This window comes from Leucoraja erinacea, chromosome 11, assembly GCF_028641065.1.
Source record: "Leucoraja erinacea ecotype New England chromosome 11, Leri_hhj_1, whole genome shotgun sequence".
Taxonomy (NCBI): domain Eukaryota; kingdom Metazoa; phylum Chordata; class Chondrichthyes; order Rajiformes; family Rajidae; genus Leucoraja; species Leucoraja erinaceus.
In genome coordinates, this window is record NC_073387.1 from 43027615 (window position 1) to 43044161 (window position 16547).

The 16547-nt window shown below is 42.5% G+C and overlaps 1 protein-coding gene across 5 annotated transcripts in view; it reads right to left on the minus strand.

Moving 5' to 3' along the window:
* nrg2a (neuregulin 2a) overlaps positions 1-16547 on the minus strand; it is a 564112-nt gene that overhangs the window by 91117 nt on the left and 456448 nt on the right. For all 5 annotated transcript variants that reach the window (XM_055643101.1, XM_055643098.1, XM_055643099.1 and 2 more), the window contains exons 2-3: positions 7559-7721; positions 1728-1846 (exon numbers count right to left, since the gene is read on the minus strand). In XM_055643101.1, the coding sequence (XP_055499076.1) occupies positions 1728-1846; positions 7559-7721 (282 nt within the window). The remainder of the gene's footprint in view (positions 1-1727; positions 1847-7558; positions 7722-16547) is intronic.

The following is a 16547-nucleotide window of genomic DNA, read 5'->3' on the forward strand; positions in this document are numbered from 1 at the left end:
GAAAAATTCATAAGAAAACTATTTTAAGCAATTCTCCCTCAGCAGAGTATTCAAACACAAATCGAAACCAAGCCGCAGGCGGCATAAGGGCAGATGACGAAAACTTCAGCAAATAAGTAGATTTTAAAATAGGACAGGGGTGGAGTTGCAGACAATCAGGGGAGGAATCACAGAGCTAAAGTATTGATAGCTGAAGGCATGAATGGGAACATGGAGAGGAATGTAGTTCTACTCTGGAACAAAATTCCCCTGAGGGTTGGGTTTGCAGGAGGTTTGCCAGGGGTGGGGAAGGAATTGATCAGTTTGAAAGTGGGAATGAGCATTTTAAATCTGAAGTGATGGTGGGCCACGTACTATGGAGCCCAGTGAATCCAGGAGTTATGAGTGATGGAGGTTAGGCTTGGCTGTGTACACCAGGGGTGTGTGTGTGTGTGTGTGAGGGGGGTGGGTGGAAGGAAAGAGAAAGCTGGAAGAGAGAACATTAGCGACGCAATGGTGCTGGTTTCCGACGGGAACGATGACGGACACACCACACATCTCTGTCCTCCAGTTCCTGCGGACTTCCGCCGCTGGAAGAATAGGATTTTGATGTGTGTGCTTTATCATCATTCCTTACAATGCTAGGTAAGACAGTGATCGCAACTTCTACTGAAGTGTGGATGGCTGTTGGCTCGCTAGAAACTCATCCGCCCTTTGACAGGTCTTGTTTTTGGTCCCGCTGGTCGTCACAGCCCCCTCCTCACCTGGCAAACCAGGTGGGGGAGACGGTTTAGTCGCCGACTATCTGACCATGGAGCAGGTAGCACGGGATTACATGGGATTACATGGTACCAGTGGCGGGGGGGGGATCTCCCCCCAACCTGACCTCCCCCCGACCTGAAGCCAAAGTAAGGAATATAGGTGGAAGGGGAGGGAGAGGGAAGTAATGGGTCCTTCCACGTATCTCTGGAATTGATGGTGCAGATAATTGAAACACACAATGATCCTACAGCAACATTGGAGGGTGAATGTAGCATCCTGCAGGAGCATGTTGCTGAACAATGGAGGAGAGATCATTGATGGAGGAAGGTGTAGTAAAGTGCAGAAGCAGAGAGTCACAGAGGATATTATACACAGCAATGATTTTCATAATTGTGTCAGGAGTGGAAACTTTAGTGAAGAGATAAAGGTGAGCACAGATTTGAGTGATGAAGATGTGTTGAAAGAGCATGGACATTCATCTGGGGCCTGTTCCAGTAGAAACAGCCAAGCTTCATTTAGTAAAGGGAATCAAAGGCGGTGTTGTAGGAGTGTAAAGATATATATAAATGGCTTCAGTAGTAATGCAATGCTTCAGTATTTAGACAACCCAACATGATCCAGACCATCTTAACCCTTCATCAACAAAAATTGTCAAATGATTTGTTAAAAGATGCACAGAAATCAATAGCCTATTCAAAATCATACACATGATCACAAAAGCTGTGATATTATTAAACAGCTGATGCCTACACACTCACTTCCCTCTTTGCTTCTCAGAATTCATCAAGCCTCTCATTTCTAGTTATTCAATGCTCTGTTTAAAAAGCCATTGACACCATAAAAACATCTGTATAGTGAGTACACTTAACATGAAAATTATGACAATTAGCACAAATTTTGCTTACACGCTAAGGAATTTAGTGAACATATTTTCAGCTCCATTCGTTGTAAATGTTGACAAAACTATAGGATGTGTAGACACTCACCAACTTGCACACTGACAGTAGTTTTTGAAATGTCCTTGCCTAATGAATTCTCAGCCTCACATGCATATTCCCCAGCATCTTCCACCTTCAGTTTGCTTATCTGAAGCCTTGAGTTTTTTCTGCAGAAAAGTAAAAGAATAATTTAGTATCTTGTAAGGTGCCAGAAACAAAATCAAAGCAGAAGAGACAAAGGGATAGAAATTTGTCCTCAGCTGCATATGTGAAATGCAGTATAATTGCATATTGTACTCTGTTGAAATTCTGCTCCATTAACACCCATTCAGCTTAGACATGAATTATTTTTACTTTCATTTTTTTAGTTTTGTTTAGAGATACAGCACGGAAACAGGCCGTTCAGGCCACCGAGCCCGCACCGACCAGTGATCCCTGCACATTAACACAATCCAACACACACTAGGGACAATTTTACTATTACCATATATGCAGCCAATTAGCCTACAAACCTGAACATCTTTGGCGAGTGCGAGGGAACCGAAGCATCTGGAGAAAACCCACTCAGGTCACGGGGAGAACGTATAAACTCCATACAGACAGCATCCGTAGTCAGAATCGAACGCAAGTCTCCGGCGCTGTAAGGCAACAACTCTACCACTGCGCCACCGTGCTTGCCCCTCTTAACATTCTCTTACCATTTTTTTTTAGGTATTTCAGGTTCTATGTTATACCAACTTGTATCTTTATTTTACTTTTGTAAAATCATTTTAAAAATGTTAAATAAATAGCTTTTTACTTCCTGGTTTGTTGGTGGTGGGGATTCTACCATCTGGCCAGTGGCTCAATCTGTTTAATGGTATCACTGATGTGATTACCAGATATCCCTTAGAATTGGCAACTGTTTGCAAATCATGCCAGTAAAGTGGCAATCCACATCAAGGCTGCTTAAACTGCTGCAGGTAGATTTCTTTGTGGTCAGCAGCAAATGACATTTTTTTTGGTACCACTGAATTTTTTTCTAGTTGCTATGTTACTGTAGTTGAGAAACAAGGAACTGCAGGTGCTGGTTTACCAATAACGGCACAAAGTGCTGGAATAACAGCAGGTTGCTGCATTACTCCAGCATTTTGTAATGTTACTGGAGTTCTTGGGATTGACCACATTAGATCCTGCCTTTTCCTTGGATCGCTAGAGGATTAAGGGTGATTTTACAAGGGGAATAGATAGGGCAGATGTGCAGATTCTTTTACTTAGAGGAGGGGAATCAAAAACTGGTGGACATAGGTTTAAGGTGAGAGGGCAAAGTTTGAATAGAAACCTGGCAGGCAACGTATTCACACGGAGAGTGGTGGGTATATGGAACAAGCAGGAAGTAGTTGAGGCAAGTACTATAACAATATTTAAAAGGCATTTGGACATATACACGGAAAGGAACAGTTTAGAGGGATATGGGCCAAAAGTGGGCAGGTTACACTGGTGTAGATGATGCATCTTGGTCAGCATAGGCACATAGAACCAAAGGACAAAAAGTGGGCAGGTGGAACTATTGTAGATGGTGCAGCTTGATCAGCATAAGCAAGTTGGGCTGAAGGGCCTGTTTCTGTGCTATATGACTCTATGACAGTCTTCAGCCAGCAGTACTTTCAAGAATAAATATTTTTCATTTATTTGGATGTCTTTGAATCACTTACTTTACATTGATATCTTCCAATAAGATCATATTTTAGGCTTCACCATGGCTGGAAAAAAAATCTGAAATATTGCTTTACAGTTTTGTCCTAATGTGTTGCCTTTAAGAAGAGATGATAAAGTGAGGCTAAAATCCCATCCACGTAATGTGCTCTTTGTACAATTGTTTCAAGACTTTGCTATTCCCTCGTTGTTGAAATGACTCTTTTGTTCAGCATCCCTGTCAGTGCTCAGTACCTCTTTGATATCCCTCGGACTATCCTTGATCGGACTTTGCTGGCTTTACCTTGCACTAAATGTTATATCCTTATCATGTATCTACACACTGTAAATGGATTGCTTGTAATCATACGTTGTCTTTCAGAAAGCATTTCACTGTTCCTCGATACACGTGACAACAAATTAAACTGAACTGAGGACTTCAAACCAGCACGAGTCAGAGTCAACAAAAACAAATTCACTCATGATTTACACAGGTTCCATTTGGTGACCATGGTGAAAGTTGTACCACTGCAACATGAGAGTTATGCCCCCTGTCCCTTGGTGTAGCATTTGTAGGCCATTTCCATGCTGTTTGATTTTATAAAATACGAGGCATCTGATTTTAATTACCTTCATCAGTTCCATCAGTCCACATTAATTTGCTTTATAGGGAGAAGGCAACCTTAGTCTAATGCCCCTGTCCCACGTAGAAAACCTGAACGGAAATCTCTGGAGACTTTGCGCCCCACCCAAGGTTTCCGTGCGGTTCCCGGAGGTTTATGTCAGTCTCCCTAAAGGTCAAAAATGTTTTCCGCTTTCTTCTATGTTTTCTTCTATGTTTCTATAGACTAAAAAATTACCGATTTTTAAAAAGGCAACCTATTTTTATTCGCGGCCGGTTTTGAATTGTTTTAAATAATCGCCAGAACATAGAAGAAGCGGAAACCACTTTCGACCATTAGGGAGACTGACAAAAACCTCCGGGAACCACATGGAAACCTTGAGTGGGGCGCAAAGTCTCCAGAGGTTTCCGTTCAGGTTTCCTAAGTGGGACAGGGGCATTAGACTAAGGTTACCTTCTCCCTATCAAGCAAATTAACGCGGACTGACGGAACTGATGAAGGTAATTAAAATCGGATGCCTCGTATTTTATAAAGTCAAACAGCATGGAAACTGCTTACAAAGGCTACACCAACCGTCAAGCACCATTTACACTAATCCCATTTTCATTACTTGCATTGATTCAGCAAGGTGAGCAATTCAAGGCCATCGCTGAATTTGTCTTAAACGTGATAAGACCTTTCTACAGCAGAAACAGATATTGAGGGTTCAGGTCTGTGAGTGGAGTAATTGCCTGATGAGAGGGGGCGAGGGCAAAGTTGAAGATTGAGGGCGGGTGGGGAAGGGGGAAAAGGTGATGGGCCAAGTAACAGGTTTTAGGGAAGGGGTGAAGGGAAAGTGTTGAGATAATAAGAGTGAAGTGAGTTAAATAATTTACTTTTTCAAGAGAGTGTTAGAGTTAGCTCTTAGGGCAAAAGGAATCAAGGGATATGGGGAAAGGCAGGAACGGTATACTGATTTAGATGATCAGCCAAGATTATATTGAATGGCGGTGCTGGCTCGAAGGGCCGAATGCACCTATTTTTCTATGGTTTTTTAATGTTTCTAATTTACTTGATCTACTTGAGTTGGTTACTCGGCACCGGATTAAAACCTCTTAATGTCCTATGGACACAGACGCTGACTTCATAAGGTCACAAGAGCAGAATTATGCCATTCAGCCTATCGAGTCTACTCCACCATTTAATCATGGCAGATCTATCTTTCCCTCTCAACCCCATTCTCCTGCCTTCTCCCTGCAACCTTTGACACCCTCACAAATTAAGAACCTGTCAGTCTCTACTTTAAAAATACCCAATGACTTGGCCTCTACAGCCATTTGTGGCAATGAATTCCACAGATTCAGCACCCTCTGGTGAAAATTAAACCCTCCTCATCGCCTTTCTAAATGTACTTCACTGTCTCTGAGATAGCTTACTTCTCAGTATGAGTATCCTTGTCCATTCCTATACAAGCCATTCAAATGCTACTGAAAACCAGGGAGGGAGTAGCCTGACATTGCCTCCTTAGATACCACTGCAAATGTCCTCGTTCCTCTTTGCATTACCTATCAAATGTACAGAAGACAGCCAAACAATTCAAATAAGGTCATTACATTTAAATTTTGGATTAAAATTTGGGTTGCATAGCACACAAAATCAGGGCATGCAGTCCAATTTCTAGACGTGGTGAAGAAAGATAGTCAATCTGTTAGCTAGTCAAATATTATCACCTCCAGATTTATCAGTAAGCATTAATGGCAATCAGGAAAAAGCCAGCTGGTAGTTCACTTGGGCTCCAGAGCAATAGATCAACCTGCTTTGTTTATAACTTAAAAGCCTATGTGTAGTCAATTGAAAGTGCATTTGCTAAACTGATTGCTTGTGCAATCCTCCTTCAGCTGTTTATGTTGCATGAAGGGCTATGGTTAACTACATGTAACTTCAGTAGAAACCCCTTCCCTGTCATCTATTTATACTAAATGAAAATTTACAGCTGAATTTGACCTTGCTTTCAGAGGCAAAACAATGATCATAAACCAGCGACATAAAGCTGTGCTGAATTGCATTTGTGCAGAAGCAGCCATCACATGTGAGGTCTCTTTGTCATTATTTGAATAGGATTTGCTGTGCAACTTCTAAGCAGTCATGCTCCAATATAATCGCAAACACAACAATACACTCCCCAAGTGATCCCAAATACTCCCCCCAATCCCTGCAGCAAATCAATTATCCCTCATGCAATGGCTGGTCCTAATCCTCAAGGCGCTAATTACTCCCTGACTGAGACTATTCCCATCTGTTGCTACCTAGATTATCCTCTCCGTAACTTCTTCCATGACATACACAATTAATGTGGTCAAAACTGGTAAGAGCTCAGCTGCAACCCACAAACACTATTCAACGTACAATGGAATTTGAGACCGTGCCCCTGCAAATGATACTTGTTTGCCCACCACACTGTTTAACATCTTTCCAGGTGTGGAAGACTTTCCTGTCTGTTACACTCTGATAGATGCCAGATTTCTCTAAGTGGGACTGTGGAAATCTATCCCCAGGTTCATGGCCTTGAATGCAAGAAAGACATAAAAAACCTTCAAAGTCACCAGAGCTTCAGAAGAGGGACTGGCGATGTTGATTTAAATCCATGCGGGCCATCGATCACCCATTTATACTACTTCCATGTTAAACCACTTTCTCATCCACTCCCTACTCACTAGGGGCAATTTTACAGAGGCCAATTAGCCTACAAACCAGTAAATCGTTTAGACGTGCGACAATACTGGAGCAGCCGGAGGAAACTCACACAGTCATGGAGAGAACACGCAAACTCCACACAGACAGGACCTGAACTCTGGATCAAACCCATGTCTCTGGCGCTGTGGGGCAGCAGCTCTACTAACGGTGCCACTGTGCCACCCTTGCTTTGATGCACTTCTGTAGCAGATAACTTTTCAGATGCACAATCTTGACTCGTAGAGAGATCATCGAATGGAATTTCCAAACTATAGTGAAACTATTTTGAAATAGTTGCTATCGCACATTACTGCAGAAAAAATCGACTTTCAATCTCACAGCTCTGATGTTACAGTGCAAAGAAGCTATATTTCTAGCTGAGGTTTCTTACATCTATCAGAATGAAACAATTCAATCATATAACCGATATGATATGGTCTGGAGTCAATCACAATTTTATGCCCCTGTCCTACTTAGGAAACCTGAACAGAAACCTCTCGAGACTTTGCGCCCCACTCAAGGTTTCCGTGCAGTTCCCAGAGGTTTTTGTCAGTCTCTCTACCTGCAACCTCTGGCAACCACCTGTAACCTCCGGGAACCGCACGGAAACCTTGGGTGGGGCGCAAAGTCTACAGAGGTTTCCGTTCAGGTTTCCTAAATGGGACAGGTGCATTAGTTATTCTAATGTATCATGTTATGATTCCATATTCTATAGTCCATCGATAAGTTTCTCTTATATAATAGCTTATTCTATCCACTTCATATATAATGCTGCTTTAACTAAGGCCTTAAAACAGCATTACATATGAAGTATGAATTAATGGAAGAATTACCTGATATACAGCAAAAAAATATTTTTTGTTAACTTACTTCCCAGTTTTTATCCTTATTGCTTTGCTTTTTTTAATCTCCGCTCCATCTTTGAACCACTTATACGTGGGCTGGGAATTCCCCACTGCCTCACATTTCAGAGAAAGTTTTTGTCCTTCAAGAATAGTTTGGTTCTTCAGTTTCTTCAATTTTGGAGGACCATCTGCGAAGACACAAATTAACCCTGGAGTCAGTGCACTGGAAGAGCCGATCTAACAACTGGTGTTCAATTGAAATACAAACATAATAAAAGTGTCCAGAAATACTTCGGCATTTGGGGGTGGGAGCTTCTATTGGAGTCTTAATTTTAGTAAAACTCGTAATTAACCCAGGAATTAAGTCGACATCCTGCAAGTCCCTCCATCATAGTAATTGCAATATGTAAAATAAAACACTGAAAATACTTAGCAGGTCAGGCAGCATCTGTGGAAAGACAAACAAAATTATGTTTCAGGTGAAAGACTCTTTGTGACAATTGGAAAGGTGAGGAAATATGTTTGTTTTTTTCCACAGAGAGAGGGGACAGAGGATTAACCCAAAGGATTAATTTCAGAGGACATTTAGTTGATGGGTTCATTGGGACTGCTAGAGAGAGAGATATAAACAAAACCTATGAAATGAGAGCAGTTAGAGAGTGAGAACACAACCAATGGAATGTAAAAGTTGCAAAATACAGGGATGTAGGACATGCTCAATGGGAAGGGAAAAAATCCAATATCACATACAACCTACAAGAAAAAATGTCTAATTCTGATGGAAACAGAAATATTTTCCATCTAGGCACATCGCAAGCCTTCTGGACTCAAGATTCAATAACCTTTGCCAGCTGCAACAAAATTCCACAACCAAAGACATCACCATCTTCCCTTCCATTTCTGTCTTTCGAAGGACACTTCCCTAGGTGACTTCTAGTTTGTTCTTTTGTAAACTCCCTTCAACCACTGGAGAAACCAAACCCAGACTGGGTGTCAACTTGGCAGAGCACCCATATTCATTCCACAGGGGTGACTCAAAGCAATCTGCAGCCCGTCTCTTTAATTCACCATCCCAATCTGCCCTTCCTGACTCTTGGATTGGTATTAGGAGGCTCAATGTAAGCTCAGGAAACATAATTTCATCGACCATCTGGGCACAATGAAGAATTCTGGCTTCAAAATTGAATTCTACAACTTCAGTTAGTTTGCTATTTCTGTTTGTATCACATAGCAACTTAGACATAGAAAATAGGTGCAGGAGTAGCCCATTTGGCCGTTCCAATATGATCAAGGCTGATCATCCAAAATCAGTACACCATTCCTGCTTTCTCCCCATATGCCTTGATTCCCTATGAGCTATATCTAACTCTCTCTGGAAAACATCCAGTGGATTGGCTTCCACCGTCTTCTATGGTAGAGAATTCCACAGTTTCAAACTCTCTGGGAGAAAAAGTTTTTCCTCATCTCAGTCCTAAATGGCCTACCCCTCATTCTTAAACTGTGCCCCCTAGTTCTGGATTTCCCCCACATCGGGGACATTTTTGGCCATTTTTACTGGCCATTTTTGGATTTTGGTTCAGGTTTTCTCTGTTTGAGCACAGCCTAAACTGCTGGGCTTGTCTACAATCCTGCATTTCCAAACGTTTTAATTTCCTTGCATTCTCACTTTCTACCTGCCATCATTTATTTTTTTCAATTGCCCCATTGCACCACTGGACCACATGATCTCTGCGACATATCCCCACAGTAACAATCCACCAGACATAGTTGGATCTCCTCCCTTATGGGTCTGTCCCACTTAGGCGACTGCAGGAGACTATACAGTCGCCACATGGGCGCCACGTGTTTGCGGGTAGTTGCCGGGGAGTCATCTTCATGGTCGTGAGGAGTTCCTGCAGTCGTGGTCTCATTGTGGTCACCGTGAATTTTTCAACATGTTGAAAAATTAGCGGCGACCAGAACGAAGCCGCCATGGAGAGTAGCGAGAATTCTCATGCCGTAGGTGGGTCACCAGGAGGTACTAGTAGGTTGCCAGGAGGTCAAAGATTCTCGAAGGTTCACGTAGGTTCTAGCTGGTGCTGACTGGTGACTTTCATTGGCTCATTGGGAAAAAAAACGTAAGCAGTAGTTTTCAGAACCAAGGATAACCGACCGGTAATGTTAATGTCCGTCGAGCTTCACAGCCGTGTATTTCTGGCTTCTTAAAAGTTGGCTCCACTCCTTCTCCCCCCTTCTCCCCCCTCTTTTAAAGGACTTATGTGCCCCTTCTTGTACACTGTGCTATCACCGTCTTAATTACAGCGCCAACCTTCCTGTTAATCGCGGTGTGTGTCTGTATCACATTGGCTTTGTACTGTGTGAATTTCACTCAGACAGCGTTCCCTGTCCCCCTCCTGCATAACGGGCTGGTTAAGGAAGCGATGTGTGTGTCTGTTCCACTCTGGCAGTCGCCATTGACAGTCGCCGACAGTCGCCTGAAAAATCGCCTAAGTGGGACAGGCCCATAACTCCCCACCCCCGCTTGTTTTTTATTCCCATTCCTCTCCAACTTGCCCACACATGGAGGGTCTTGGACCTAGATCGAGGCAAGGAGGGAGAGATAGATCAACCATGATTGAATGGAGGAGTCGACTTGATGGGCCGAATGGCCTAATTCGACTCCTATTCCTTATGACCTGAAATGTTACAGATTCTAACTAAATTGCTGAATGCTTCCAACGTTCTCTGGTTTTATTTCAGACTTTGCAGGTTCCTTGTAGATTTTCACTTGAAACATGTGGTGACTGAAAGAGAACTATTATATCAGTAACTGGGTGGCACAGGTGAATACTTTGCCAGAATGCTGCAACACAATTCTTAAACTTTGTATCGGGTAACAGATTTGGACATCATTATTATTTCTAATACTGCAAATCTTCTGTAGAATTGAGCAGATCATTTTGAAGCACATGGAGTCATGGAAACACAATCAAATACAATTGTGTTCTCTCTGGCTGCTTGCTGTAAATTCCCATTGATTTTCCTTTGCAATGAAATTGAGTTTAATATTGAGCAGAATGTGTACCACTTTGACTGCAGTCTAAGTTGAATGAATATCATTCTTATTCATATTGAAAGGTAAAGAACATGATGTGTATATGGCAGTCGGTTTGTATTCTGTTAATGGAATATTTTTTAAAGGTCCATAATTTTCGTCCAAGGCATTATGAATACAAATTACTTTTCAGAAAGTTGAACTACCTAACACTGGTGCCGTTTTACTATAGGTGAAGGCTATTTGGCCCATCAGGTCAATACTGGGTCACTGTGCAATCTCACGTCTCCTATTTTGCCTGTAGCATATTCACCCCACATTCCCATCCTGATTTTACCACTCGCCTGCACTTTGGAGCCAATTTGCAGCAGCCAAACTATCAAGCAGCCTGTCTTTGGCTTGGGAGAGGAATCAGGGAACGTGCAAACTCCACACACACAGTGCTGGAGGTCAGGATTAAGGCTGAGTCACTAGAGCTTTGAGGCAGCAGTTCTACTCTATGCACCACCTGCGATCACCTGCATCTCAGTCCCATTTAACCATATAACATATAACCATATAACAATTACAGCATGGAAACAGGCCATCTCGGCCCTACAAGTCCTTGCCGAACAATAATCATTTATCAACCCCTCCTCATCACTGTGCAAAATAATCTACCTTTTTGGATATTGACATCAAGGTAAAATGGTGCGGAAAGGTTTAGCCATGACCTTTTTGAATGGCCAACTTCCAATTCTATTTCTGAGGCAGTTATTAAACATTCCCTGTTGCTTTTACTTTCTATTGTCTATTCAGCAAATTCATTGTCCTTTTAATGTTCGTCGTCGTTCCCTATTATTAACTGGGGATATGCCTGATGTCCTCGATTAATTGCAGGATGATGGTGGGTGATGTTGGGCTTAAGTTCTAGGTCACCTAACTAGCCAGTTCATGTGACCAGACCAAGTCATAACATTATCTCAATGCAGAACTCCCAAGCATTATTTCTTACTGACTGCGACCTACTCCTCTGATCCAGGCTGCTTTGTGCTTTGACCGGCTTCCCTCCCCCAGCACGGATGCATGACCTTGACAGATTATCCAAAGTAGTACACAGCTCTTGTAATCCTCTGCATATCCCTGATGAAAGACTGGCCAAAGGTGGCTTACTGTAGGTGCAGCCACTGAAGGTAGTTGGAATGAGTGTTCAGAACAGAGTGATTAAATAACTCAGACAGATGAATACTGATCCCCTCATCCTTTCCTGCACCCTCCCATGCTGGTTTGTTTTCCTTGCAGCTCCACGGAACAATATTTTGTTCAGATACCGACTTGCACTCCATCCCAACTGACCTTCTCTCACTTTCCTTATACTCAACTTTCATGTTGTGTGGAAACACACCATAGATAATAATATAGCCCGCAATTTGTAGTGATGATTACAGTGGGAAAACAAAATCAGCAACCACCAGTTGTATTTCAGCATGGAATACACTGTGTCGTCATAGAGTCATCCAGGTCCTTCAGCCCAACTTGCCCATTGCGACCAACATGGATTAGTGCCACTTGCCGGCGTTCACCCCATATCCCTCCAAACCTATCGTGTCCATGTACCTGTCGAAATGCTTCTTAAACATTGTGACAGTACCTGCCTCAACTTCCTCCTCCGGCAACTCGTGCCACTCACCCACCACCCAGGATTCATGATTCATAGAAAATCCCAAACTACTGTAAGTGATAAGAATTTTCTCCAGACTGCACAGTTTCGCACCCATCTCCTCACGGTAAATTATTATGCTTATATCACAAAAGAGATGTACTTCAAAAATATGTTCTGATTTCTGATGAGAGGTCTGATGTACTCATTAACTCAGATTCTCTCTCTACAGATGCCATCTGAGCCACTGAGTATGAACAGCATTTTCTATTTTATACCTTCATGCCTTTTTGATTTTCGGCTGCAGTGGTGATTAGCACCATCACTCATTAACAATGGGATGCAAGCAGAAGCCTCCAATGCTGACGACAGAAACTGTACCACAGTGACTGACTGAAATAGCCAATTCTGCAACCACCGACCGTCAACCGTCACTGACCGACCGGAAAGACGTGAAGAAGGCCGGACACGAGGAAGAAGACTCATTAACAATGGTTGGAGGCCTTGGAATTCACATCCCATATTATTGATTTTATGCATTGCATTTTAAAATTTCTTCAGGAAACAGATAGCAACACATGATCTGGGATCAACTACGTCAAGGACAGTCATACTCGTTTCGAGTGACCGGCGATGATGACATCAAGCTAGAAGTCTGCAATTTCTCCAGATTCCCTCCTTCACAACACTTGGAATAGTTTAAAATTTAGCATGTTGCCACAACTTTCCTGTATTAGCAGATTCTGTGTACAATTTGATGCAGACTCACACAAAGGGGGGTATCACGATGAGTAATTAATATATTTTGTGCTCTCATTCTTTAGAAATTTGTACACCGTGTCTCCATAGACACAACCCATTTAGTCTCTGGATGAAAAGGTGGGCTGCTCAAGTGACTGCTGCAGTTCAGGAGAGGGTTGTTGTAGGTCATATCTTTGTTCACCAACACTACGAACACCTTGCATTTGATGACTAGATTCTTCCCCGCAATCAAGAGAGAGCACAGCTCCCAAATCCCAGCTTCTGCTTCAGTTTATCTACAGGCTCCACCCAGTACTAGGACACATTTCGAAAAGCACCATGAAGTTGCTTGGCTAATTGTGGGAAGGATCCCTCTCTATTCAATCTTGAATATCCATATTCTCCCTTGGGGCACCAGCTGGGGGTGCCGAGCTTGTTTTCCATCTCCTTCACGAACGTGTACTCACAAGAAGGTCAGGAAAAAGGCGCAGTGCCCGTTGCTGAGATTTATCCTGAACAGTTATATAACCCAGGACTTTGTGCTCTATGTGTTATTCCCACAGATATTCGACAAGACACATTACCTACTGCTGGAAAATTATCAACTTGCTCTCTATTCTGGCAAGAACCTGCTTTCTTTCAGCATTAAGTGAATGAATGTTGCAAACTGGCCCGTTCTGAAGACTTGTTGTCATTAATCGCCCATGGGTAAAAACCATGCTTCCTGCTTTCTTCATCATAGTACACCAAGGGACTAAAGCCTTGACATTGTTTGTTGGAACATATGCCAAAGAAAAAATTAATGTAAATCTGGTATACAAATGGCATGATATTTCTCATACTTCAAAAGATGGCATGAGAATCTCCTGTATTATGTATCTCTAAATGCTATGAATAAAGTATATTATTTGTGGAAAAAATGATGCCTTCAAGCCTTGAACATGATTGCAACTTTAATCATCCGATCACCACGAGCAAACGATGGACTTGATCCTCCTCTCACTCCCTATATTCCATCTCAACAAGGGTCCACCTTGAATGATCCATCCAGCCATGGTGCTTCCACCCTTCCTCCAACCAACCCTTTCACCCCATGATTTTAAATACAGGCCTGTGTCCTTCCTGCTTTACTGTACACCAGTGGAACAACAAAGATGTCTTGAGCTTGGCTTTTGTATTAATGAACCGTTGCACAAATCATGTATTGGCCCATTGCATGCTGCACATTTAACACACCTTTCCCAGTGCCAAGGAACTTAGAGGCCAATGATTTACAAAACAAAATCCCTTAGAAATGTTACTTTTTGTTGCTTTTGATGCCAAAAGAGGCTTTATTCACAGCTTGACAAACCCTGTAAAATACCTATTTTATCTAGGACATTATCATTCACCAAATAAACTGATGTATTTCAACATTTTCAAATTATTTGAATGAATGAATTAATTAATAACTTTATTGGCCAAGTATTCACATACAATGAATTTGCCTTGGTGCTCCGACCGCAAATGACAACATGACATACAGTGACAGTTAGGAATGACACATAAAATGTTAAACATTAATAATAAAGCACTATTGATTAAACATGTGAATTAAATAAAATACCAGAGCAAAAGGAGGCTACAGATCTTTGGTTATTGCGAAGAGCTACTACTCGTGGAAAAAAAGCTGTTTTTATGTCTGGCTGTGGCAACTTTGACAGTCCAGAGTCGCCTTCCAGAGGGAAGTGATTCAAAGAGTTTGTGGCCAGGGTGAGAAGGGTCAGAGATGATCTTACCCACTCGCTTCCTGGCCCTTGCAGTGTACAGTTCATCAATGGAGGGAAGATTGCAGCCAATAACTTTCTCAGCTGATCGGACGATTCGCTGCAGCCTCTGAATGTTGTACTTGGTGTCTGAGCCAAACCAGACCATGATGGAGAAGATGAAGACAAACTCTACGATGGCCATATAGAATTGGACCATCATTGCCTGTGACAGATAGTGCTTCCTCAGCTGCTGCAGGAAGTACATCCTCTGTTGTGCCTTTTTGACTGTGGTGTTAATGGTGGCACCCCATTTAAGGTCCTTGGAGATGATGGTTGCCAGGAACTTAAAAGACTCCACAGATGTGACTGTGGCGTTGTTGATGGTGAGTGGGGTGAGGGGAGGGGGAGCTCTCCTAAAGTCTACAATCAATTCCACCGTCTTAAGAGCATTGAGTTCCAGGTTGTTGCGATGGCACCAGTACGCCAGCTGTGTCACTTCCTGTCTGTAGGCAGATTCCTCCCCATTCTGGATCAGTCTCACCAGGGTTGTGTCGTCCGCAAACTTGAGAAGCTTGACAGAGGAGTCAGTGGAGGTGCAGTCATTGGTGTGGAGAGAGTAGAGGAGAAGGGAGAGTACGCAGGGGGTTCATGATATATTTCAGCTTGGCCAGCACAAGTCTTTCAAGGGTCAGTGCCACAGGCCTGTAGTCATTAAGACCAGTAATCCTTGCCTTGATCTGTCATTTGTGAGATCTTGGTGGATTGCTCCCTCTCAAATGGCGAATTTGCTGGATGCACCGCTGATAAATAATGGCCAGTTCGCCCACAGGAACACCACACAAAGGAATTAGTTGAATGGCCAATTAATGCAGCTAATTCAACATTAACAATGTTGGTGGTTGCATAATGATAGATATTGTGCCCATTATGCATGGTGTTTGCTTTCCTGTCCATATGACTTTTCAGAATTAATCAGGGGGAAAAGGCAAAAGAGGAAATGGATAAAGAGACGTCTGAAGAAATGTAAATGAAATGGATTTGCCTTCCTTTCACCGAAGCATTATTTTTTAAAATGTCAAACAGGATTAACATTTTACTTCTCTCCAGCGATGCTGCCTGTCCCGCTGAGTTACTCCAGCTTTTTTTGTCTATCTTCGGTTTAAATCAGCATCTGCAGTTCCTTCTTACACATTAAGATTTTAGTGTTGTGTGAGGAGCAAGAATTTGTGTCTTGTAGAAGTTGTGAGATGTTTGCCTCCACATCTGCAAGAACAGCTGGCTAGTTCACACACTCAACTCTGAGGTGATCAGTCTCACGAGAGTCATTGCCTTGGATCAAAAGATTGGGAGGTCAAAGAGGCACAGTGACCAGTGTTGAAGATCCGGACACAGTGACTGGCCTGAGAAACCAGAAGTCACAATTGGTTAGTGAGAGATTCCTTTTGCAGTCCGGCATATTCTTGTTTCTTGAAAGAGCCTGCATCAAGTCAAGTCAAGTGGTCAATTTTATTTCCATAGCACATTTAAAAACAACTCTCGTTGACCAAAGTGCTTTACATCAGTACAGGTACTAACGTGTCACATACAGTGGTACACAGATCTAACAATACATACATACATAAATAGATACATACATACAGCGCTCTCTCAAAGGACCTCAAGAAACGCTTGTGAGTAGAAATAGGTTTTAAGTCTAGACTTAAATGAGTCGATGGAGGGGGCTCTTGAGAAGAGGGATGCTGTTCCACCAGGCAGAATAAAGCCATTCACTGAGCCAGTCTATTGTCAGCAGGGAAGCGGTGGAAGCAAGATATAACATTGAGGAATTTGGTTAGTGACAATGGAACCCAGT